This window comes from Hesperophylax consimilis, chromosome 14 (genome assembly GCF_061612785.1).
Source record: "Hesperophylax consimilis isolate HC1 chromosome 14, BYU_Hcon_1.0, whole genome shotgun sequence".
NCBI classification, from domain to species: Eukaryota; Metazoa; Arthropoda; class Insecta; order Trichoptera; family Limnephilidae; genus Hesperophylax; species Hesperophylax consimilis.
Genome location: NC_142849.1, coordinates 1,080,878 through 1,108,228, shown reverse-complemented (window position 1 = coordinate 1,108,228; position 27,351 = coordinate 1,080,878). Strand labels below are relative to the sequence as shown.

The window sequence follows — 27,351 nt, the reverse complement described above, 5'->3', positions numbered from 1 at the left end:
GTTGTAGTCAAGGCTTGATAAAGAGAGACTATTTGTTTAGAGAGGGACAACTAAAGAATGTAATATATATTCCAAAGTTCCCACTTCTAGACCACAGAAAGTACAAAAGGGGAGTCAAGCAAGTGCATTTTATAATGGTGAGAAGGAACGGAACAATGTCCAATTTTAATTCGAATAAGTGAGGATATTTATTTTTTGATGTGGGGGTTCTTGAAACCACGGTGTTTATGGGAAAATCCTTTGTAAATTAAATTAATTTTCTGTTTTGTTTTTTATGCAAAAAATACTTTTTTAAATCTGAATTCTATTTTAATATTCACCGAAAAGCTCACCTCAACCCCATCAATGTAAGTGTAAATTATCTAAGGTTAGGTACCCACGTAAAATCAATTTTTAAAGTCTTTTAATGCCACCTAATGTTTTGTATAATTATTCCAACCTTTCATATGTTCAATCGTTACTTAGAAGAAAAACAATTAAAATGAGTATTTAAAAAAAAACTGGACTCTCTATTTTTGCTTGTAATAAATTGAAACCAAAGCATGGACTTAGTTATATTTTGTGATTGTGTTAGTGTTTCAACATGGATTTAAAATCTTGAATTTCTCTCTTTACCGCATGCGTGATAAAAATAATGTTTGTAAAAATGAGTGCAGTGCCGAGGCCGCCAAGCTACAAAAAGCAGAAGTTTCGAGTTCATGCCAAAACCCAAAGATTCCTGGGAAATAAATCGCGTACGAATGTTATTTAATTTCGGCCGAGTGCAGGCAAAATCAACATTGCATAGCGGAGAACCGATTGCCGCAGAAATGCGCAAACAAACGCCAATGGTAGACGCCCAAAAATTTTCCGCTGCAAATAGTGGAGGGCTCATAACATTATAATGGATGTTCCCGGTGCTCGGCCCGTTACAATTGGTCCAATGATGTTTGCATTGGGTTACTTTAGTCAAAACGATCCCACGTCCGTACACTGTGCACTGAGCACTTTATTTCACGAATATACTGAGTCGTGTAGGTATAAGTTCGTGGTATTTTAGTATTTTCGGTTTTAGTGTTTGGATGTGATTAATTTTGAAATAAAGGTTTATTTATTTATAAGATACTAAAATATACAAATACAGAAAAATGAAGCTTTGACTGTCCAACTGGGAAGGTTTCCCGTTTCGGCACCGTCAAATTATAGGTTTAGTTCACATTAAGTAGGTAATGTTACCCAAATACATTAAAATAAATTCATTACATTGAAGAAATTACTTTAATTCATAAAATTGTGGAAATTACTTGAATTTTAACAATATAAAAGATAAGTTCGGTAAGCATCATAATTTTTTTCACTGTTTTTATGATGTATCAATAATTTCGATAGCCCGATGGTCGACGGAGATAAAAGCTTTTTCGTGATTGGCAAAACCTAATTGGTTTATGCTATACCTTTGTCCAAACCCGAACGCCAGAAGGCTTATGAATTAATTTATGGTATGCCTATGTCCAAAACCGGACGCCAGAAGGCTTATGAATTCGTTTATGGTATGCCTATGTCCAAAGCCGAACGCCAGAAGGCTTATGAATTAGTTTATGGTATGCCTATGTCCAAAACCGGACGCCAGAAGGCTTATGAATTAGTTTATGGTATGCCTATGTCCAAAGCCGAACGCCAGAAGGCTTATGAATTAGTTTATAGTATGCTTATGTCCAAAACCGGACGCCAGAAGGCTTATGAATTAGTTTATGGTATGCCTATGTTCAAAGCCGAACGCCAGAAGGCTTATGAATTAGTTTATGGTATGCCTATGTCCAAAACCGGACGCCAGAAGGCATATGAATTATGAAGAAGAAGAATATGGTGCTAATTTCGTTGTATTTATGAATACACCTTGATTTATTCCAGATTCTCATTAAACTGCTTAAGTTAGCAGAGCTCCCTTGGGTTGACATCCGCCATTTTCTAACTAGTCAAATTGTCAAGATTTTCATATTATCGACTCTATCCAATAATTCCTGAAGAGTCTTCTATATTAAAATTATTATTTCTTATTTATAAGTATCATTGAATCGCTGACAGCCGTGAATTGTTAATACCAAGTTGCGATGCCTACTCAGCTATGCGAAGTACAATTAATTTTGTGGATAACAGTAACTCACCTCACCTCACCCCATACTTCGACATACGATAGGTCTTATACAAACCTAGTATAAAGTAGTTCAACTATTGTTACACTGGTATATATTTCACTATTTCATATTATATTATGCATTGTCTTACTGCACTTATATTATTAACTGCATCACTTGCAATAGTGTTTTTGTTTACACATAATTGTTCTTTAATTTATTGCTATTATTATCCTATTTACCACTGTACGCTTGTAATTCGATTATCACTGTATTGTTAAATCCATTATATGGCGTTTGAATAAATAAATAATATTAAAAAGATGTTGGTGTGGCGTGCGGGTTCGTTGTTTAGACAAATCTGAAGTTTTAATCCGAGATTGATACATTTTTTACACTTGACCTTTTAAACAAGAGGGAGGTCACTACCTACGAGTAAATGGGATTTCTAAAACTAACCTTTCCCTTTTTTCAGACTATTTATAATAATTTTAATACTTCTTGATGAATTGAGAAGAAAATGACTGTCTATATCTAATTTCGAAAAACTCTGCGTAAAGCCCTGGCAACTACGATAACTCAGCTAATTTCTTATAAAATACTGTTCTCTTTATAATTGTACTCCACACAACCAGATCTTTTCAGTTCCGTCAAATTACTTAATTAATTAACAACTTTACCAAATTAATGACCTTACCGACATAAACTACTGCAATACTTCAGAATAGAGCACACAGAAATGGTTATTTAATATACTGGATTCTGTAATTTGTGAACGAAAGAGCAAATGTTTGTGCAAGCGAGATGGAATTCTTGCACAGTTGTAATCTTCCCAATAAACACCTGAACTAAAACATCGCCTCATTGGATATACAAACACAGCTTCCACCTACATTACAGATTGTATATCGTTTTTTACTACAGGATAACCTGCTTAACATCCATTACTAACGTATTCGATATACCTACCTACGTAGGGGAGACCTGTACAAAACCGTATACCGGGGTAAAACCGTATTTCTCTATAAAATCTTTATTTCTTTAAATATTCCCGCCACGCATTCCGCCCATGTTAAGCCCCCAAATCAACGCAAGTCAGCAGAAACTTGTCAAAACAAGCCTGCCCGCTTGCGAGAAAATACGCTTATTAAGTTTTTCGGTGATCTGATCTAATTTTACGGTTATTGAAATAATTAATAGTGAAGTTTATATCATTTGCAGGTGAGTGACATATCACATACTTTTTATTTTTTAAACTTCCGATTTAGTTGTCCGGGTTAAGTCTTCCCCAAAGGAAAAACTTAACCCTTCCACTCACTTTTCCACAAATGATCAGCTAGTCAATCAACACTATGTAAGTGCATTATATAAGTAAAATAAATACAAAACAATACAAGAACAACAACACGTCAAATCACCAGATATCAAATGGGAAAAAAAATTCACCGTCTCCAGATATTTTCATATCAGAGGGTTCGGCTCGGTAGAACTTCTAACAGGGCCTATAAATCCTACTGATCCCTCAACATAAATATTTAAAAAATCTTTTGTTATCCTACATGTATTCAAAATGACCGACTTTTGCATCTTTATATATAATTTTTTTGATAGATCTAATACGCCTAAATTTTTAATTAGAGAGCTAGGTATAATGCCAGTAGCCGAAATAACGAATGGTAATATTTTTATAGTCTGAGAATGCCAAATTCTTTTTATTTCATTTCCTAAATCTGTGTATTTTCTTATTTTTTCACTAACAGATTTTTGAATATTACAGGAATTTGGAATAGCAACATCAATGATATAAGTAATTTTTTTAATTTTGTCATGTAAAACTATATCGGGTCTATTATGACTAATCGCTCGGTCTGTTAGTATAGTTTTATCATAATATATTTTATAAAATTCGTTTTCTAAAAATGAATTTGGTTCGTATTCATAATATGGTACTACATTACGGCAGTCAATCAAGTTATGTTTAATTACCAAATTTTGGTGAATTATTTTTAAAACTTGATTGTGCCTAAATGTATACTCGGACGGTGCTAATATAGAACATCCCGATATAATATGTTCTATAGTTTCCGGAAAGGCCAAACATTTTCTACACAAATCATCAATTTGATTTGTATCTTTGATTATATGCTTTCTATAATTTTTAGTATTAACACTTCCACCCCGGACCGGGGTTATAATTCTACACTAACTAGAGTTTTAAGCTGTATCTAGATGGTTTTTTACACCATATAACAAATAATTTAGGTAATCTTAGAAAAACTATTCAGCTATCGATCTGCATTTAAAAAATTTATATCGCATTACTACTTTTTAAGATATTAAATAAATTACATCTAAATCTGATAGAATATTTTTTACGGGGCGGGACTTTATAAACGTTTCCACGAACTGGACGAAGATCCTGCCGAAGCCGGTAGCCGAAAGATAAATTTTGCATTGTAATAAAAAGGGCTACACCGTTATAATTGAGTCACGCTAGTATTCTTATTATCACTTTACCATTTTGCTTTACCTAATGATTGACCGGAATTGAAATGGGAGAGGCGGTAACTGGACAATTTTTAAGGGATAGTAAGTAATTTCTTAGTTATTAATGAAAAGGACTTAATCCGAATCGGTGACACAGCGCTTCTCATATGTCCTTTTGAAATACTAAGATATTCACTTGGCGGTCCCAGACCATTTCGTCTGGGTAACATCCGGCGCAGGTGTCCTTATACATTCTATGAGCAACACATTTTAGGAACACAATTAAAATTGCATCCGTCTCTGTTTGTCGTATGAAATACAAATAGACCAGAAAGAGACAATTATTTTTTTAAATTTGTTGGAATTTGGAAGATAGAACTTGCTCAAAAGTTTAAAGTACAGTATGATTGAAGACTGCAGCGAATAAATAGTGTTTTCGGTTATTGCTAACTTGTGTTTTGGTGTTAAATAATTCTCTTTGGGAACGGACCAGTTTCACAGTGCTACGGGCGTCTTCAGATTGGTAAGTACATTTATCTTATGCAATGGCGTATAAAAGTATATGTTTCAGGGGTGTTAACTAACTAACTAACCATCACGCCGTTTCCCCGCAGGGGTAGGCAGAGAGGACGGACCGCCAAACAACTCGGTCTTGGCACACACTCTTTGCCTCATTCACATTCATACATCGTCTCATACATACTCTTCTATTTTTCTGACTCTTGACATGACCCGACTCAAGTATCTGATTCACTTGATCGTGCCATGTCTTCCTCGGGCGTCCCCTACTTCTTACACCATTCACACTTGCGTCATATATTCTCCTTACGCTCCTTTCTTCATTCATTCGCTCTACATGCCCAAACCATCTGAGGGTCCCTTTCTTAATTTTACTCATTACGCTCACATCAGCCTTGCATTCTTTGCGGATATCCACATTACTCACACGATCATACATGGTTTTACCACACGTACGCCTCAGGGATCTCATCTCTACAGCATTCAGCCTACTTTCATCCTTCCTCTGCCAGTTCCATGCTTCACTGCCATACATCAGGGTAGGTACCAGCACTCCATTGTGGACTGCCAGCTTTGCTTCTTTGGACAGCTTTTTGTTGGCGCCTACGGCATTTAACCCACCATTTATGGAGTTACCTGCATTCACCCTTCTTTCAATATCCCTATCAGCCTTCCCATCTCTCGTAAACATACTTCCCAAATACACAAACTCATCCACTTGCTCCAAGTATTCATCATTCACAACTATATTGCACACTGTTTTCATACTCTCTCTTTCAAATACCATGACTTTGGACTTACTTACATTCATAAACATTATTTATTCTCCACAATATTAAAATATTGCATTTTAATAGTTTGCTTTTATTGATGGTATCAGTGTCAAAATTTCTCGGTGTATTATTATTATAACTGCATATTATTGCAGCTTGTTTTTGCGCTTTTACTCAAAATGTTCATTTGGTTCCCATATTCTTTTATTTTATGATAAAAATTATTATATTAATTCTAAATTTATTTTCATGTAAACATTATGTATTCCATTGCTCAAACCATACAATTTATAGAATAATCGTACTACTAGTAGTACTAATAGTACCTACTAGTTTTTCACGCATTAGAATATGACCATATGATTTAAATAGCGCCGTTTTTGTGAAAATTCACCTCAAGAAGCGTTAAATTTAGTCTTACATTAATTATAATTAACAAAAAGGTATCATTTAATTCTTTTCTTTATGTGAAATAATAATTTCAAGATGTTTTTGTTATTTATTTTATTTTATCTTCGTTATTTGATAGATCATTAAAAACATAAAAATGTAAACACATAATCAACGGAAGGCACCCATGGTTATTTTTTGGATGCATAAATTTTCGATTTGAGATATTTTGAGAATATCAATCTCAGATGGGAAGGCTGATAGAGATATTGAAAGATGGGTAAATGCAGGTAACTCCATTAATGGAGGACTGAATTCCGTTGGCGCCAACAAAAAGCTGTCTAAAGAAGCGAAGCTAGTAGTCCACAGTGGAATGCTTGTACCTACCCTGATGTATGGCAGTGAGGCATGGAACTGGCAGATGATGATGATGAAAGTAGACTGAATGCTGTTGATATGAGATCCCTGAGGAGTATGTGTGGTAAAACCATATTTGATCGTATGAGAAATGTGGAAATCTGCAAAGAATGCAAGGCTGATGTAAGTGCAATGAGTAAAATTACAATATGCCCATGCTATTGATTATATTACGACTGGCAATTTAATGTTATTTTTCTTGGAAGCCTCGAACCAGGTGAAGGTAGTTATAATGTGTTGATTGTTTTGAGAAAGGAATTGTGGAGCGGGAAAACGAAAAATTAAAAACAATCATTGATTATAAATTTTATGAATAAAAGTGTTGTTTTCTAATACACTACACATATATTAATAGTAGGGGCAGGTAGGTAGGTACTTACGACTTTTAGAAAACCTATTTTGGATAAAACGAGTAATCGCTCTAAGGAGAAAATTTAGTTTTTTGTGCTCGCTATAACCAAGTTTGACTGTATATATATATTCATATATCGTCTCATATATATATATATATATGAGACGATATATGAATGTGAATGAGGCAAAGAGTGTGTACCAAGACCGAGTTTTTGGCGGTCTGTCCTCTCTGCCTAGGTACCCCTGCGGGAAACGACGTGATGATTAGATATTTAGTTAGTTATTATTGAAAAGTAAGTGGGTTGATGCTACATAATTACTTTTTTCTGATTACAGATTGCAGGCTCTGATTGCAGATTCAGTTACGATATCAAGTTTACCTACTTACTTTTTAAATTTACACAATTCTAAAAAAATGCCCAAAAAATTTTTAAACGCTGAGCAGGTGCGAGCGTTATTAGAGAAAGACTCTGGTAGTGATGAGTCAAACAGTGATTTTGAATTTGAAAACATTCAAAACACATCGGACATTGAAGATCATGTTTCTTTTGAAAGTTCTTCTGAAAGTGAATCCGACACCTCTGACGAAGATGCCGAAAAGATTACTGATGAAACGGAAGAAAAATCTTTTACTTCCAAATCTGGATTTAAGTGGAGTTCCGTTCCTCCGACACAATCCCGTAGTAGGCAACACAATATTGTTTACTCTCGTCCTGGCCTGACAAATGAAAGCAAAAATATTTCATCTATTGGAGACGCATTTTCATTGTTTATTACTGACGATATTCTCAAAGAAATAGTTACTGAAACCCAACGTTTTTGTGTGAGGGAAAACAAGGGCACAGCCGATGATGCATCAATTTCTACGGATGAAATTAAATCCTTTATCGGCATATTGCTTGCTGCTGGGAGAAACCGTTGCAGAAAGATGCAGTTGAAAGAGTTGTGGACAACGAATGATCTATTTAGGCAATTTTTTTATACAGCAGCTATGTCTAGAGATAGATTTGCATTCTTATTTAGTACTCTACGATTTGATGATAGAGTGACTAGGCACGAAAGAATCGCACAAAGTGGGACAAAACTGGAGGCGATAAAATCAATTTATGAAAATTTTAACGCAGCTTGCACTAGAAATTACTCCCCGGATTCCCACATCACCGTAGACGAACGTTTGGCGACGTACCGGGGATCATGTCCTTTCCGTGTATACATGAAAAGCAAACCTGGACGATACGGAATTAAAATATGGGTGGCAGCTGATGCCAAAACAGCCTATATTTTAAATACTCAAGTATACACGGGCAAAATTGGCAATGCCCGAGAAGTAAATCAGGGGTTACGAGTCGTAACTGACTTAGTAGCACCATATTACGGTTCTGGAAGAGGTGTTACGACAGACAACTTTTTCACGTCAATACCTCTTGCCAATAAATTATTGGATAATAATTTGACGCTGACTGGTACATTGAGGTCGAATAAAAGAGAAATTCCAAAAGAATTTTTACCTTCTCCGCAAAGGGAATTACATACAAGCCTTTTTGGTTTTACCGATGCACTTACAATTGTTTCTTATGTGCCGAAAAAGAAGAGTGCAGTGGCTCTTCTTTCAACCGAATTCCACGACGACAAAATTTCATCAGCGTCAGAGTCAAAAAAGCCAGATATAATATTACATTACAACTCAACAAAGGGGGCTGTAGACACCGGGGACAAAATGACAAGGGAATATTCCTGCGTTAGGTCGACAAGAAGGTGGCCATTTCGTATTTTCATGGAGATTTTAGATATGGCTGCCTTGAATGCTTATGTTATTTGGATCACTAAATATCCAGAATGGCATTCAAATGACCGAAGCAGACGAAAAATCTTTATCAGGGAGTTGGCCATGGACTTAGTGAAAAACAACATTAAAAGTAGAAAAGAAAGCGGTGTAAAATTTCACAAAGCGCAGCAATACGGCTTCGAATTATTTGAAAAAGTTATGCCGAGCACAAGCGACGATATTGTATTAAATGAAGTACAAGTTTTACCTACCAAGGCAATACGAAGACGGTGTTATCTTTGCCCGCGCAACATTGATAGAAAAACTAAGCTGTGTTGTTATACTTGCAGGAAATCTATTTGTGTTCTGCACAGGGTCCAAGAAAATTTTTGTACTAACTGTAAAACTATCAAGGACAATGCCAATAATGAATGTTGTTAAAATAATAAAAGTTGCTTAGGACGGATCTTTTGACAGATTTTAAACAATTCATCAAATTTTGATGTTAATTTTCAGGTTCTGCGAAAGTTCTATTCAAGTTCCGATATTATTTCAGTTCTGTGAAGTACCTGGCCTATACTGATATCATAACAGAACTTGAATAGAAATTTCATAGAACTTTAAAATTAACAAACAATCTGTCATTTTTGTAATAAGCATATCCGACCTTTAGAAATTTCTTCTATTATTCACTTTTTCTAGTATTTTTGCTGTTTCTTTTCAAGTCATCACTATACTAATGGTGCCATGATCTGCAATTTTAGGTTTGTCTAGTATTTTAGAATTTGTTCACGTTCATTTGATTACACAAACTCAATTAGTGTACTGGTTGTTTGTGTTATCTTGGTGTATTCTCAGTCGAATTGTTTCATTTTTAAAATGATCACGTTGGAAAATATTTTGCATAAAAATCCGTTTTGTTTATTTCATATTAATATTATAGTTTTTAATAATAAATTACGTGTATTTTAAATAATTAAAGCATTCATGATAGTGCATGTAGTCACTTACTAACATTTGGTAAATGAACAACATATTTTTCTATAAGAAAACAAACATTTTTCGACCATATCTTTTGTGCTTTTAATCATTTCTCTGTTTATCACTTTTTTATAAGAAGTCCCTCTACTGTTTTAGACGTGGTGCACTTTTCTCATTTTCCATTTAAATTTATGTATAAAGGTTTCAATTGCTCAAAGCATAGTGGTCATTTGGAAATTGTTAATTTATGCGATTGTTTATTGATAACTTGATATCAATTTTACAATGTTTTCCAGAACATCTAGTTCACTTTTGCAGTCTTGTGCAATAAGTATATATCCAGGAGTCATTACGCTATAATATCTTACAAGTGAAATGTTGTCAAAAACCGGACATAATATCCAATAGTTACTGTACCTTCTTATAACATTATATTTTATGTTTTTCCATCAAATTACGCAAAAATTGTGTTGTTAACGTCAGCTTGTTTTTGTTTTGTCTTCTTTTATAAATATGATCCCAATTTTAGATTAGATTATTTCTTGGTAATCACTTTGCATTTCATTTTTTCATACAATTTATTCTGGAGTATATTTATTCGATTTACCAATAAATTAAAGTTTGGGATATGTATGTACCAAAATTAATAGCTGACAGAATTATTCGCTATTTAATAATGCTGATTTTATTCCATGTTGTTTGGGTTTAACTTTCATCGTGTTGTGTGTGTTTTTCTAAATTGTGAATTTTTATTTAAAAAGTTATTGTCTTCTAGCTAGGTTATAATTTTCGTTTATTTCATCTTCAATTTTGGGAACTCGTGCCGTGTGTATATGTTACATTCCACTTGCTCAAGAAAAAAAATTCTTTGTAATAATACGATAAAGAGTAAATATCTTACATTTCAAGTTGTGATTTTCATCACGCGATTTGTGTATAATATGTAAATATAACGATCGTCCAGTTGATTAGTCAGACATCTCCGAAGAATCGGAATTTGAGTTGAGTATACAGTTATATGTAAAATGAAAAAACAAACAAAATATATGTTTTCTGGGTTATTTGTAGAAAATTTAAAAATGTCGTACTAATGTACCGAACCGTTATACTTCCCGGTGTTATTTTTTTATAGCATATTTAATTTATAAAATACAGACACATGTAAATAATATTTGGTTTATGGCGAGCATTCGAACATTGCTTTCCTCATTATCTCAAAACTTTGTATTTAGAGATGTCTGACTAATCAACTGGATGATCGACATGTCTTGTTTACCAGTAATAGGTATGTTCATTATACTATATGTGTAATAATTTTTGCTAATATCTAATGTTTGTTTCATAAAACTCATTTATTATAAAGTAGGTACCTACCTTATGTGTTTCCAAAATGTTGAGGTGTATTTTTGTAAAAATATAATATTTTGAGGTGTGTTTTTTGTCTTTTTGTAAATTTCTTCATTTTACTACGATATTATGTGTGTAAGATATTTTAAAATTATATTAAAATTATGTTTTATATTACGAATGTCTTTTTCTATTTTCTATTATAATTTTGCAATTTTCAGTTTATTTAATCAATCCCTATAAATGGTCACCATAAAAGAGATAGCCTCCTAGTATGATGACGTTTCTATTCTAAATGGTGGTTTTTGTTCAGGGCAATACTGAACGCATTTCCCATCCTTGGCCGTGCGGAAAATATATTATATTAAATGCATTATATTTTATGAATTATTTATGAAATATCACATAATTATTGAATTAATTTGCGCTTGCTGGGATTTTGAACCCGCGACCCAGAATCTCAACCATTTGACCATGGGGGCCGTCATTACTAAGAAAAAGAGAGAAATTCTCCGGTTTCTCATATGTATCCTATTACGAGTTTATAAATACCGTTTCCAGATCTCTCATAAATATTGTTTATCAAAAACGGGGAATTCTCAGGCTACAATAAAAAAATATTTATTTCAAGATTGGATTTCAATACTTTAAAAATACCTTATTTTTAACAATTTGAAGTTATTAAAAATACCTTATTTTTTACAATTTTATTTGATAAAACATTACAAAACAAAACCATTCACCGTTAAAAATGTAAAACATACCTACATAAATGGATCAGTGAAAAACTATAAACTCAATATATACCTATTCAAGCAAACGCATCATTTATGATTACAGGTTAACTGCGGCACGATGCTAGATGATACTCTAAATGAAATTATAATAAAAACAATCAGAAATAAGATATTAATTATTTTTTTTTTTGTAAACTAATGTTTAAGACAAGAATTTTTTTTCATAGCACAAAGGGTAAAATTTATTTATAAGCAATAATTATTAGCTTGAAACACTCATCCACATTGAAAAATCTCCCGAGAAAAGATACATAATAATAATAAGAATAATTGTAGAAATAAAATAATTTAATACCTACATTAAATATCAACATACAACATTTGTTTCAAAATATTTAACATCCGTACCTAGTTTAGTAGTACGTAGTAGTTTTCATAAACTATAAAAGTAAAAAATACATATCCATCATTTACAGACCACCCTATGCAAGAAACTAGCCACCCACGTCGACGCTTAATCGCCAATCGGCAGTCGAGATTCGGAAACGAGGCGCGATGCTTGCTACGTACCCGCCTTCTCCGTTTTCTTTGAAAACATATGCGTTATGGTCTAAATTCATTAGAACATTAATTATGACTTTATTTATGAAACGATTTTGATAATGACTACTGAAATATGTAATATATACTTCCCTCTAATTATAACCAAAACAAATTTCATCGAATTATGTCATTAACACCTTTTAATAAGCAAAACAAATTGGGGGACTGAGTGACCCCGCTTCGGATCCAATGTGATTTTTTTCTTTCCGGGACGAAAGGGTTAATGACTCTTTCCTGAATTGCAAGCATAAATTCTTCTATTTCTGCGCTCAACTCTCCAATACTCAACCATTTGTTTGACTTAATTTTGTCAACATACGTTTGGTTGAGATAATTGAAGTGTTTTGCGTGTAAAATTTTATTTGACCAGGAATCTAATAATTCCTGGTTGGGATTTATAAAAATGTTGGCATTCTCATCGTATAAATTTAAAGGTGTAATATTTCTATCTGCCTTGCAAATTATTTTGTGCATTTCTGAGCTATGAGCTTTCCTATGGAAAAAAGTTCTTAGCATTTCTACCTGATTATGTTTCAAAGAAGTTATTTTGACTATACCTCTACCTCCTAAATTTCTAGGTAAATTAACTCGTTCTATAGCTGAATTTGGATGGTGGCAATTAAACTTTGTTAGCGTAGTTCTAATTAATCTTTCTAAGTTATCTAAATCTGTATTAGACCATTTAATTATGCCAAATGAGTACGTTAATAGAGGTATTGCCCAAGTATTTATTGCTTTTACTAAATTTTTAGCAGATAGATTGCATTTTAAAATTTTCCTTATCCTAGTTTGAAATTTAATCCTAATATCATTTTTAATACTACTATGGTCTAATCTATTTGATTGTGGGTATCCTAAATACTTATAAACCTCATCCCTTTTCACACTAGTAATTTGGAAATTTCTAAATATACTCTCGTCCCCATCTACAATTTTGCCTTTCTCTATATGGATCGTTCTACATTTATCTAAACCAAATGTCATTTTGATATCATCTGAAAAGTTTTTAACTACCTCGATCATTTTCTCTAAATTTTGTTCAGAATTCGAAAATAATTTTATATCATCCATAAATAATAAATGCGAAATTGTACTACTCTCCCTTGTATTACCCTTAACTTTTATTCCAAACTTGCTTTTAATTAACATTTTAGATAGAGGATTCAATGCTAAGCAAAACCAAAGAGGACTCAATGAGTCTCCTTGAAAAATCCCTCTTTTAATTGAAATGCCCGGTATTACTATTTTCTTACCTTTTAAATTGATAAGTAAATTGGTATTCCAAAAGGACATAATATTTTCCAAAAAGCTAATAATAATGGGGTTAATTTTATATATTTTTAATACTTTGATCAGCCACGAGTGCGGGACACTATCGAAAGCCTTTTGGTAGTCTATATAGCAAGTATGTAAATTACGTTTTCGAGTTTGAATCTGTTTTAGAATTACAGAATCGATAACTAATTGTTCTTTACATCCCATATGTTTTCTGCGACAACCTTTTTGTTGTTCAGATAAAATATTTCTTTCATCTAAATGAGTATATATTAAATCTGTTAAACAAGAGGTTAAAATTTTGTATATTGTCGGTAAACATGTAATGGGTCTGTACTGAGAAGGATTATTAATATTTTCGCTTTTGGGTAACATATAAGTAATACCCTTAGTTAGAAAATTTGGAAAATTTTGAGGTTGACTGACAAATTTTGAAAGATTTTTTGCCAAAAGAGGATGTAAAGTAGTCAGACGTTTGTACCAAAAATTATGTATCCAATCGCAACCCGTGGCTTTCCAATTATGAGTATTTTTAATAATTTTGGTTAACAATTCAACCGATATATTAGAAAAACTCATTTGTTCAATACCTGAAAAATTGAGTTCTTCATTTTCTATCCATGGAGTTGACTCGTTATGTTTTATATCTTTACTCCAAATTTTAGTCCAAAAATCGCGCATATCTGATTCAGATGGTAACGGAATATTATTATTCGAAATAATATTTTGTTTATCGTCAAGTTTGGAATAAAATATTTTTTCATTTTTCTGAAATAATCTATTATTATTTTTTTTATTATACGTATAATTATATCTTTTTAATCTACTAGCTTTTACGCCTAATTTTTGTTTTAATAAATCCAATAAATCATTGATTATATTTTCATTATTATGACTATCAATGTTATAACCAAATTTTCTACCAATTTCATCTACATGTCTCAAAATTTTCCTACTTCTATTTCCATTTTTATATTCTATTACTCTAGCTATGTTACTTCTTAAAAATACTACATCATTTTCTAATCTGATCTGCCATTCTGGTTTACTATAACTATATGATCTATCGTCAGAGGATGATAATTTAATTCCTAACTTATTACAAACAGTAATCGCACTAGCGTATACTATTGTATGAAGATCTAAAAAACTAATTTCGTCAAATATGATTTTTGGTAAAATTATGTTATTTAATTCAAAAATTAATTTAGATAATTTCTTTGACGTATGCAATTTCGGTAATTTTGGTCTAACTGTTGGCTCTACATCTATATATCTGTTTATATTATTATGAAGTAAGTTAGCTAATTCTACTACATTTTCATCAACAAAGTTTAAATTTGCAATGTTGATTTCCCTAAGATTATAAATAACGGCTAAGTTATTTGAATCTACTGTAATATCATTGGACATTTCGACTAGAATATTATCCAAACTATCTACATTCAATGCATCTGATATGACATTGTTACTTGTGTTAATTTGTTCTAAATTATTTCCCCTTTGCAATCTATCTGCTTCTTCTCTTTTAATCTGTTCTAATGTGACTACAGAAATTAAATTATTTTTTGAAAATAGCTCGCTTTTGGTCTGCTAATCTTTGTTCGCTTACTTGGGCAATCGGATAATTTTGTGAGAAAAGTAAATGTAATTTTTTCCTATATAACAACATATCTGTATTATGTATATTATTATGTATATTTTAATTTTGATTAAAAAAACATTTGGGTATTTTCGTTAAAAGTTTAACATTTGTGAAAGAATGTGTGAATAGAAATTTCTCGGGCACAACCGTACGGGGTAAAACCGGCCAGTATACGATCTTGACCCGGAGTATTTTCGTTGAAGCATTTTTTAATGTGTTTACAGATGTGATCATCTTGCCTCGTAATTACCGAAGAAAAACTACCAGCCAAGACTAGAATACGGAAAAAAATTAGGAAAGCCATTAAGAGTGTCGTCCCAGGAACTATGGGTTACCTAAAAGCATCAGAAATCTACGGAGTGCCGAAATCACTCGTTGATCACGTTCTTACAATGGAACGTCGCCTATTTGGGATAACTTACAAAGATCTTCGAAGCTTAGCATTCGAGTTGGCGGAATCCAACAAAATAGTGCATAATTTCAACAAAACTGAGAAACTGTATATGGTATACGGTTTTACCCACCCCCCGGGGCAAAACCGGAAAAATTAGAGGTTTTGTTTTTTTTTTTAAAATACATTTACGAATAAGATTTTCAAAATGTTTATATTATGTTTTGTTCCTTATTAAATTTATTAATAAAAATAATTACTATCAAACTTATTTTATTTTTAATAACTGAACTACAGAGCTTCTGCCATAGCTATACGGTTTTGGACAGGTCTCCCCTACAACTTCAATCAACCTCCGTACTTGTATTTTCTACTTCGTAGTCATCCATTATACTTTCTACCGACAGAACCCCCATCGGTGTACGTAATTCCATACTTTCACTGTTTACTGTTTACCAATTACCATCGGTATTTGTTCCGCTAATTGATTTCGATATTCAATATCTGATAGCTGAGCGCCATTAATATCGTGTATTTAATTGGTTGTTAACAGGGCATTACGTTGTCAGACATTCATCAAGTCTTACTGTAATTGTGTAACAAAGTGATTACCATTGTTTGTTTTGCGTTACTTCTACCAGTTGAACTGCCTCTCATTGTAGTTGATTGAATCAATAATGCCGGTCGGTTATAGTTTTAATATTTTTTTACATTCCATACCTCTCTCATACTTAATCGTAATTATTGTTAGCCTTCAATAATATCAATAAGTTGTTAATAATTCAATAATGCTATGTCACAATAATTGTGCTCTCTAACTTTGTAAAAAATCGGTAACGTTTTAAACTTAACATATTTCTACTATATAGATAGGTCAATCTTTCATGATTTTTTACTAGTATTTGAACCTTTTTTACATTGTCTATTTACGGTGTGGTATGTGCGATATAAAATAGCGTAATTACAAAATATTATAACCCACAATAATTATTACCCGCTTGCAAAAACGGGTCATATAAAAAAGCGTAAAAGGCCGCGAACGCGGAAAATATTTCCCATATTTTTCGGCAATAAAACGGGAATAAAACAGCAAATTTTCCATTGAAAACGCAATCTGAATAACTGAGGTAAAATAAAGGTCCATTCATATAATTTATTGCGCAATACGCTCTCACAATTATTACTGCATATTTCGTGTTTTAGCGCTAATTCGAACAATACAGAGGGAAAAAACATAATATGTTCTTCATTTATAGTACACACCCATACTAGTCCGGTATTGGTTCATTTGTTGTTTAACAATTTACTAAACTTTCGTATAAATTGTCAATTTATAATAATTGGTTGGGCTCAGAGATATTTTTATGCAAATGACCCAATTTTGTCAACATTGATTTCCAGTAATTTTCTATTATTTAATGGAGGGTTAACTCAATTAATCATAAGCTGTGAACGATCTCAAATTATCAAATTAAGTTTACCTATTTTTTCACAACGAGTTTGATTTTTCTGTAGGATTGAAGCATTTGATTATTTCGACAACTTATTTTACAACCATTAATTAATATAATCAAGTGGTTATATTCTTCTGAATTAAGAAAGTGAACATTTAAGAAACGTTTTTAAGAAACAAACATTAGTTTTACCTGATCCAAGAAAATCGAAAAAACACTCAGGCATTCAATTATTAGTTATAAAACGCTTTTCAAATATCTAAGGTAAATAAATATTATGAATATTTAATAGTGACCATAATATAAGAAACAGTAGATAAATTATTTTTATTCAAGAGTCGTGAAAACAAAAATAAATTTTACCATTTTACATTTCATTATTATTTTCTTTTTTTTATTTCCTTTATTTTTCCCAATTTATATATTTCACATTACAAGTTTTATAATAATAGGAAAGGGAACCCACTAAGGCGCAGCCTGTGCGTGGGTAATATAAGTTAATACATTAGATTTTTGTACCTAAAAATATATAACAGTAAAAATAAAATTAAAAACAGTAATTCTAATAAAAAAAAACGGTAGGATTATAATTAAAGTTAGTCTAAAAGATTGTGCAAGAGGTGCATATTAAAAATAAATCAAAGTAAAAATAAAGATTGTAAAATAATATATAAGAATTAAACAACACATAATAAAATAATAATAACTATACAGAAACAAAATAGAAAAAAGTTAAAATTAATGATAATAATACTTTTATTGAGGGCTACATGCAGAGGTAGTGCAATGCTATGTAATCTGTGTTGAAATAGCTTTCTATAACAAATATATTTTTAATTGGAAAGAAAGAAAATAGATCAAAACTATACAACAAATAAAATTAAAATAAAAGTATAGAGATATAAGTAAAAATATAAGTTTTGGATATAAGTTCAAAACATCAATAAAGTTGGGGAATAAATGGAATAGAAGATTAAATACTAAACGTATAAAGTTTATCGATTTCCCGGTCCTGTCTTACGATAAAGTATCTACTTATCTCTTTAAGTAAATACGATAAGGCTGGTGAGGTTGTGAGCGTCGGCGTCGCGATGTCTCGGGAGAGACGCCGCTACGTCGACGCCAACCACCCCAGTCTCCCCCAGATACCAGCCACTAGCCATCCGCTTAGCGGAAAAGAGAAACATAATATTACCTAACTTTTCAATAATGTTGTTACATATTTGAGACTTGCTATTTACTATTTAGTGAAAGGTTTTGTGTAAGCGAAAAAATGACAAATGTTTTTATATATACACTCTCACTTTGGTTGGGTTAATTAAATATACTCTCATAAAACCTAATGGTTCTTAGACCGAAAATGAAATTTGTCGAGAAGAAAAAAAAAAATTATATTATGTTTTTCTAGTTACTGACATAAAATAGTATACTGAACTAACCGAAATACCTAAACACCTGTCATTTAAGTAAGCACGGAAATAGGAAGGCGCTTGTCCAGTAATGAGATAGAACTTTAAAAAAATGAAACTAATTTTGGCTGTCGATCCATGGTTGTACCTGTGATTTAAAACTATTATTAATTGGTTTTATTACATTTAGATCTCTCTAATTTGTCAACAAATAATACAATTATGGTTTAAGCCTACGTCAAGCGCCGTTTATTCTCGTGGCTTAGCCTATTAAAGCATTTTGCTCGTCATATTCGCTCGTCGCGATTGTGTGGCGAGCAATATGCTGAAATAGGCCAAACCATGATTCATACAGCGTAATGTGTCAGCCCCATTAAAGAAAGTTGACAATATTTGTTTATAGAAAAGAGGTGTGATTCACGAAATCTTACTCTTTCAATATCCGGGGTTTTTTCACCGGTCTTCGTAAGTTGAGATAAAACCATTCCTTTTTTTAAGCGACAACCGTTCAAGAGTCCCAGCCACTCCCATCTGTCTGTAGCCAGTGAGACTATTGCATCCTCTACCCAAACGGAGTATGTTGTTAGGCTGAAGGTAGTGGGTAAGAGAAGGAGATAGAGAAGAGGAAGGTAGAGAAGTAGGGAAGTATGGTCGCAAACACGGCTAAAGTCATTTCGAGCAACGTTTCAAATTCTGAATGGTGGTTTTATATCGGGACGATACTGAAAGTATATTCCACTTGGGGACAGTCCGCAAATATACTATAGGCATATTATTTTGAATCAATAAACAAATTAATGGTGTTTATTGTGAAAAATAAAAAATAAATCAAATAAAATTAACTTGCGCGTGCTGGGATTTTAACCCACGACCTCCGGATTACTATTTGAGAGCCTTTTCCATTCACCACGAAGAACATCGTATTCGCTATGAAGGTATAAGGTAGGTAAGGTAGGTCTACTTAATTTAAAAATAGAGTAAAAATTAAATTACATCTGGCATTTCACAAACATTTGGTTCCTTAGAACAGGCAATCTGCCTAGCTAGAAACTAAATTCAACCTAACAAAACGTAATAACACTTGTACCTACTCATTTTAAATATATGCTCTAATTATGCTATATTATTACTGTTATGTCTGCTTTAAATGTATCTGATGAAAAAATAAAAAAAATAAAAATAGGTACACGACTAGATGATGGATAAGCAAGTATTTATTGTCAATCCTCAAAACAAAAACTTTCAGATTCTTTTCCCATCAATCTTCCATGACTCATCGTAGTTTATTTTCGGATAAAACAAAAACAAATCACTCCATATCTGGCTATATATTATTATGAGTCCCTGCAAGTCACCCTCGGTCCATGCAGGCCAGACCCTAGCCCTAATGCCTCCCCGAGGCCCCGCTGGCTCCCGCTCCTGTTTGCCGCCACAAATGAGGTCCCGCGTTGAATAATTCATCATCTGCTGCTTTTTGGGAATAATGCTCCTGGGTTCGAGGTCCGTGGCGGGGCCGGGCGTAGCGGTGTTTGCGGGGCTTGGTCGCTGCAAACAGTTTGTCGCAGAGAAAAAGGTTCAGTAATTGTGGGCGCCATTAAGTATTGAAAGCGGTGTTTCTGTAATCAGGTTTACTCGTATGGGACATTTATGTAGGGCCAATGCGAGTTAATTATAAATTTGGGGTCTTAATGATATATGCCCATTGGAATATTTGGGGGATCATTTAAATTGTATGGTTTATCTTTAATAACCATTGCATTTGCTTGGAGTAAGATTACGAGCTTTACAGTGATATCATTGACTATGGTTAAATATATATAAAAAAAACTATTTTTAAAAACTGAAATAAAAAACATTCGTGGACAAACTGATAACCTAATATCAATTAATATATTGTTATATATATTTCTTGAACAATATATACGAAGTAACCTTTCTCGATGTGCTTCTTCGAACTGTTCACAAATTGTCCACCAATAACAAAAATAACAATCGTCTTATTATCTGCAACGTTGTACTGTTTCTCTAGGCTTAACATTTTTATTTTTTTTATTTTTCCGGAAGATTTTATGTACATATGTAACAAAATCAGTCAGAATTTTACTATTGTATTTTTTTATGCGAAACCGTACACGAGTCCTAACTGCTCTCAACCGGCTGGCATCCTCAATTTGGGTATTTTGTGAGGCTGAATTTATCGAGGAGGGGAATGACATGGGAAAGAGGAAGGTGCAAAAGTACCTGGCTATTCAGATCTTATCATCAAACACGGCCAAAACCATTTCAAGCAAAGTTTCAATTCTGAATGGTAGTCGTACTACAGGGCGATACTGAGAGTATCTTCCACGTGTGCTGCAAATATACTACATATTATTTTAAATGAGTAATTTGTGAAATAACACAAATTAATCGAAAAAAAAACATATTTGTGCACGCTGGGATTAGAACCCACGACATTCTGCTTGCTAGTCGAAAGCCTTAACCCTCGATCATGGAGGCCGTCAAATAAAATACAATTTAGCAAATAAAACGATGGGTTTATAATAAATCAATGAATATTCAAAATAGAAAAAGAGTCCCTTTTTAGGTTACAAAAACATTCGAGTGGAACTTTAAACTTTGGAATTGGGGATAATATTGGTAACTTTGGGGTTTGGGGATATGTGAGATCAATAAATTATTATAAGCTAAAATTAATCGCCTGTAATATCAATACAAATTGAAAATATCTCCCGAGTAAAAATGAATGCCGCCGACGGGAATCGAACCCGCGCCTTCTGATGTCCGGTCAGACGCTCTGGACCACTGAGACCCGTTGGCTTATTTCAAACACACCAAATAATTCAATTTATACTATTACTTCAATCAACAATTACTTCTTATTATATTTTTTTCCACCTGTAAACGGTGACCGGATAAATCATCCAAATGATAATTCATCACATCTTTAAAAATTTATATAAAGTCATGGAAAGTGATGAAACAAAAACTTTATTAACTGTGTTAAGTAGGTTAGGTTAGGTTAGGTTTAAACGTTTTTTTCATCGTTTCTAATGACTTTATATCACTTTTTAAGTGTGTTGAATTGTCACTGTGTTGAGTAAGCATGGAACCCTGTAAAAAAACAATTTTATTTTTATAAGGAGATATTTTCAATTTCTATTGATATTATTGGTGAATAATTATTGCTTTATAATAATTTTTGCTATGCATAAAAAACCTTGTCTTATAAACATTAGTTTATCATTAAAATAATAATATTATTGCTTATAATGAATAATATATTATTTTCCATGTGATTTATTAATATTGTCTTCTTAATCAATGACTAAACACAATATTATGTGTTTTCTTTAATTGCAGCCGACATATCAGGCTACGCCGTGAAGTTCTGCGGCCCCAGCGGGGCGGAAGACGGGCCCCGCGGGAGCCCCACACTGCACGCGGTGCGGGGGGCGCGCATCACCGTGCGCCCTGAGGGCAGGGGCAAGACGGACACCGAGAGCGCCTATTTCTGTGCTAATGGTAAGTCTTTTTGTTCATTTGTGACTGGGAATTGTATTATAAAGGAGTACCGATTCGTTTTCGATTCAATTCAATTAACTTTAATGTAATTCGATTCGATTCCATTTAATTAGGTTCGATTTGATTCGATTCGGTTCGATTCGGTTCGATTCGGTTCGATTCGGTTCGATTCGGTTCGGTTCGATTCAGTTCGATTCGGTTCGATTCGGTTATTATTATACGTTAATTATTTTACGTGAAAAAATCACGTAAAATAATTTGGTCCCAATGGCCGAGCTGGATGAGGCTTTGTCCCGGTAAGACGGAGATCCTGGATTCGATTCCTAGTTCAGACCTAGTTAAATAAAGCCTAGCTAAATCTAGATTCGTTTAGATTTATTTATGTTATCTTCTTCTTCAATAATACGACAAGTATTAATTTAAGCAAGACACATGTTAACTTTATAGCGTTCCCATATACGAGATGGAAAATAGTAAATATTATTTTGAATATTATTACATTTTATGCATTTTTTGATTTGCCCAGGAAACCTTCAAAGCCGCAATTAAACCTTCATATTTTATATGAGTACGGCAAATATTACTACAATTCATGAAAAGTATCGTAAGATGTTAGAATTTGTTCCTATCTTTCCAAATTTTTCGCGCTAATTTGTTAGTAAAACTCCGGTGATGTATGGCAGGCAATAGAGTTCTTTTCTGTCAATACAAAAGATTGAACGAAATAAACTCGCACAATTCGAGAAATTACTGAAAAAAATCTACAATAACAGGATTATTTGAAAAACTAATACTGTTAAGGAGTATTCGGGAAAATACTTTCAGTAAAATAAAATATTTTTAAATGTGATTTTGGAAGGTTACTTATTCATTTGATGTCTTCAAAGTTTATCTTGAATTATTAATTTTGATTTACATATGAATTATATTCTGTCACGTAAAAGATACTATAATGAAGGGGAAAGGTACACCCTTCGGTTCTACGAAAACAAATAATATTTGTTGAGCAAGCACACCATCAAAACTAGTCCTCAATGAAAGAGATTGCGCGGGACTGAAGTATGTTTTCAGAAAACTACGCCCGAGGAATATCCCATTAAAAAAACATAGGCAGAGGAATTTAATTATTATCACGAGAAATGAAAGAAAAATAACTCAATAACTACCGTTTTGTCGCAGGGGAAGCAGGGATGAAGAAACGCTACGCTACTCTATTTAGGCATCTATCCATCATCCGCTTTCTTGCACGGTCTATTACATTCATATAATAAACAGCTTTAACTTCATGACTAGAATCAAGAATATTTTAATTTACGTGACCAAAATTCGCTAACCTGACACTCTGTTTACGTTCGTTTTTTAACCATCCTACTGTTTTAATTTTTTAACCATCTACGCGCCTCCTAATTGGCTTGACGGTTTAGGGATTCTGATCTCTTTGCAAAACTAAGCAACTTTCTCACATGGACTTATTTTTTGTTGGTAATTACACAAAACTATGCTAGAGTAGATCGCTGACTGAGATGATAATTATAAAAATAATTACAATAAAAAAAATTTTGTCACATTTCTACACTATATTTGGCATTAAGAAGAATTTAATGTAAGTCATTTTCTTCTTGTGCAGAACATACCCTGATCTCCGCCAAGGACAAGTACGCTTATGAGTGGATCAGCGCGCCGCGCAACCGTGCCGGGCTCGTGTTCGAGGTGCGCGCGCGCAAGGCCGTGCGCGTCGCGCTCAGCGAGCAACGCAAGACCACGGACTCCATGTACCACGTCACCATCGGAGACGGGGATAACTCGCTCACCTGGATCGGGAGGGGACAACATGGTAACAAATAACTTACTTTTTTGGTTTAGTTATTTATATTTTTATTGTTATTTAACTTTATTTGGGAAAACAAATAGGTAAATAGCTATACGCACATTTATAAATCGGGTTTCCTGAGTTGCATAGCAATAAATATAAAATTTACAATTTGGGAGGTGGGATTGGGTACCGCCGCCCCGAGAACAACACGGGCATGTGCCTAACATCGCGGTCCAAAAATTCTCAATGACTGTAATAAACAAAGCGCTGAGTAAAGAAAAAAAAGTATTGGATGACCAATACTTTTTTTTTTACGTTTGGTGACTTATTAGGGATGCCCGGGTTCATGGGGTGAGGTTTGTCTAGGTCTTGGCAGCAAATACGTTTGCCCACCTGCTTCGTGGTGGGCCGAATCGGCCGACGGTCGAGACTGGTTGAGCGAGACTCTTTGATCTCTCCAGCCGAACTCTCTTGACCCATCGCCTTGCACCGCAGTGAGATGTATGGATTCATACGTACGTCACTCCTAAACAAATTGACCACCAGATTTCTATCCACCCCTCCCAAGTTTTTCCTTCCCAGAACTTCCTCTCCTTCCTTTCCCTAAAAAGATCCTCCACACAGCATTCTCAAAGATGACATAGGTCCCGAGGGATTTTTCTCAGGGCCTACTGTGTGCAGCTAATGTGAAAAAATATTTTAATCCTGCAAAATTTACGCATACAAAACATATGGTGAAAAAGAATGGAACTTGGTTCTTTAAGACCTACATATCTAGGTTCAAGAAGACACAATATTGAGAGAGGCTGTAGAGAAGATGTCTAACCTGTGGTATGCCCCGAGTATCGCATTTTGGGCCATTACTATTTATGTCATCCATCATAGTCGAATCCAACAGACGGTATCTCCGATTTTGTATACATACGAGCACTTTTGTTCCTAATAGATCTACAGTTTTCAAACAAAATGTGATTGCAAAACTAAACAGTATGGTACTATTTGTGTACCAGATTGATCATAAATAATTTAACCACTTTACTTGAAAGACGGGAAAGATGTAAAATGCCCTTGAATCCATTTCGAAGTTTTTTTTTAATGTGCCCTTGGAAACTATAGCTATAGCGAGTTTTGAAGAAACCCGGATTATATGAAAGAAGAAATTTTGATGCCAGTAGCTCGTTCTGAGTACACAAAAACGAGAAAACAAAAAGAACATGGAAACGACCAGTTCTCATTAATCCGAATTCAACTGTGAACAGGTGTCCCGCTCGAGTTTGATACACGTGCACGGTTAAAAGCGGTTCAATGCTGCTAGTTACTTAGAGTAGACTCCATTGAAATACCTGTAGAATAGACTCAGAGTACCCACATTGCATCTGTGCGTTAGATATGACAGATTATGCGGAACCCAGATACTTGATGCTTTTTTTAAAGAGACTAAAACATATTACATGTAAAATCATGTAATGCTACACCCCAAACTCGAAGAAACAAAGTACTTAATGTCATTAAATATAACACTACCATTTCCTTAAAGTTAACTATGAAATTTTTATTTTAACAAGGGAACTTCGCAGTCGTTCTTTCCTTTCTAGCAAAAGCGGCTTAAATGATATTTACATTATTATCCCTCGCGAAATCACAAAGGAAATGTTCTACTTTTCTTTCAATATTAAATGGCTTTGGTCTTATCTCTCAAAGGGAATACTTATGTTGAAGGAACATTTCTAAAGGAGTCCTTTTATCGAAACTAATGTGATGGAAGGTTAAACGTAATCCCAAAATCATTCAAAATTTGTTTACGAAGCAGTGGACTAAAGCAAGCTAACACACATATTATCTTTGTAAGGTAACTTAAATGAATGAAAGAAAACAGGCACCGCTATAAATAAACCCACTATTTATAAACCAACAACAACTATTCATTACGTACTGTACACCTTACGAAGATCTCTTGTTCTTAATAATAATACTAACTTGGTATTTTGTATAACGGCTGAAATTATGCAAAAATAAATATACACTACAATGTACGCAACGCATTAAGATATCTGGAGAACTAAGATAACAGAAACACACGTGCCACACGCAACGCCATTTTACGCTTCCCACCTAACGCCGATATGCGCTGTTCAGGTCGGTAAGAAGGATGGCATTGTTGGAAGGTCTTCTTGGATTGATTTGACTGTAGGGTTGGGTTAGTTTTGTTGTTAAAATGGAAGATAAACAACTAATACATTCAGTAAGATGTCACGAAGTATCATAACGAAAAATCAATTAGAATCATAGAATCAAAAGATATCGATAATAGCGATACTACGATAAAAAAATATGCTTTGCGTGCGTAAGACATATGTGCAACGTACCTAATAATGCAGTGCCCAGTGTGTCTTTACCTTCAAACTTCCCGAAGTCAGTTGAACTTTTTTGGTTTCAATGCACTATCAATATATTATTTGGAATTCTGATTGATCGTAATCATTACAAAAAATACAAGACACATAAATATAAAGAAATTAAATTATTTGGATAGCATGTACTTTCTCATAGTACGTTTACACAATACTCAGATGTTTAAACTTTTTGTACAATATTGTTTGTTTTTTTACCAAACTGTTAACTATTACCTCCCTAATTGAGATAACTGGTATTTAGGAAGTTAAAACTACAACATTCCCGAGGATCTACGTTGCTCAAAAGTGATCTGTCGTGGTCTTATCTTGTTTTACCTCTTATAATTGTTTTATTTCCGTCTATCAATCAAGAGGACATCGTGTTTATAATCCGAATGCATAGTAATATTCAAAGCACCCGCTTTCAGGGTACAGTGTACATCTCGCCTCTGCCGAGACCCCCGACGCCCTGTCCGGTGGCGAGTTTCGCACCTACTGGGTGACCTGGGAGCGGGGCACCCTGTCGCTGGGAAAGGGGGCGAGCCCGGGGGGTGGCCCGGCGCTGGCCACGTGGCGGCTGGACTCCGGACACAGGGTGCGCCACGTGGGCTTCATGGCCCCCTGGGGGGAGGAGGCTGAATTTAGGTTGGTGCCGACTTAACGCTTCTACCAGAATGGCTGTCTGACTCGCTAACTCCATTCTCGGCCGGTCTTTTACCCCAATACCACGGTTTTATTTTATTTATTTGTAAAAAATCCAATTAATAAAAAGTATGTTTTGTTACTCGTGTTTTAAGGATCTAAGGCCCAGTTGTTAAAAAACGATTTGTTTGAAATAGAGTAAAATTCTCTCGACAAATGCTAAAGTTACATTCAAAGATACCTACTCTGTGATTTTTTTTCATTCCTATTACATATTAAATAATAGGAAAAACGTGTTATAATTCTCGGATCTTAAT

The 27,351-nt window shown here is 33.6% G+C and overlaps 1 protein-coding gene across 1 annotated transcript in view; it reads left to right on the top strand.

The window, feature by feature from the left end:
• The window catches only part of LOC149417748 (C3 and PZP-like alpha-2-macroglobulin domain-containing protein 8), a 445,592-nt gene that overhangs the window by 410,037 nt on the left and 8,204 nt on the right, over positions 1 to 27,351 (top strand). The window contains exons 15-17 of the mRNA XM_089639401.1: positions 22,025 to 22,186; positions 23,814 to 24,020; positions 26,821 to 27,037. Coding sequence (XP_089495527.1) covers positions 22,025 to 22,186; positions 23,814 to 24,020; positions 26,821 to 27,037 — 586 coding nt within the window. The remainder of the gene's footprint in view (positions 1 to 22,024; positions 22,187 to 23,813; positions 24,021 to 26,820; positions 27,038 to 27,351) is intronic.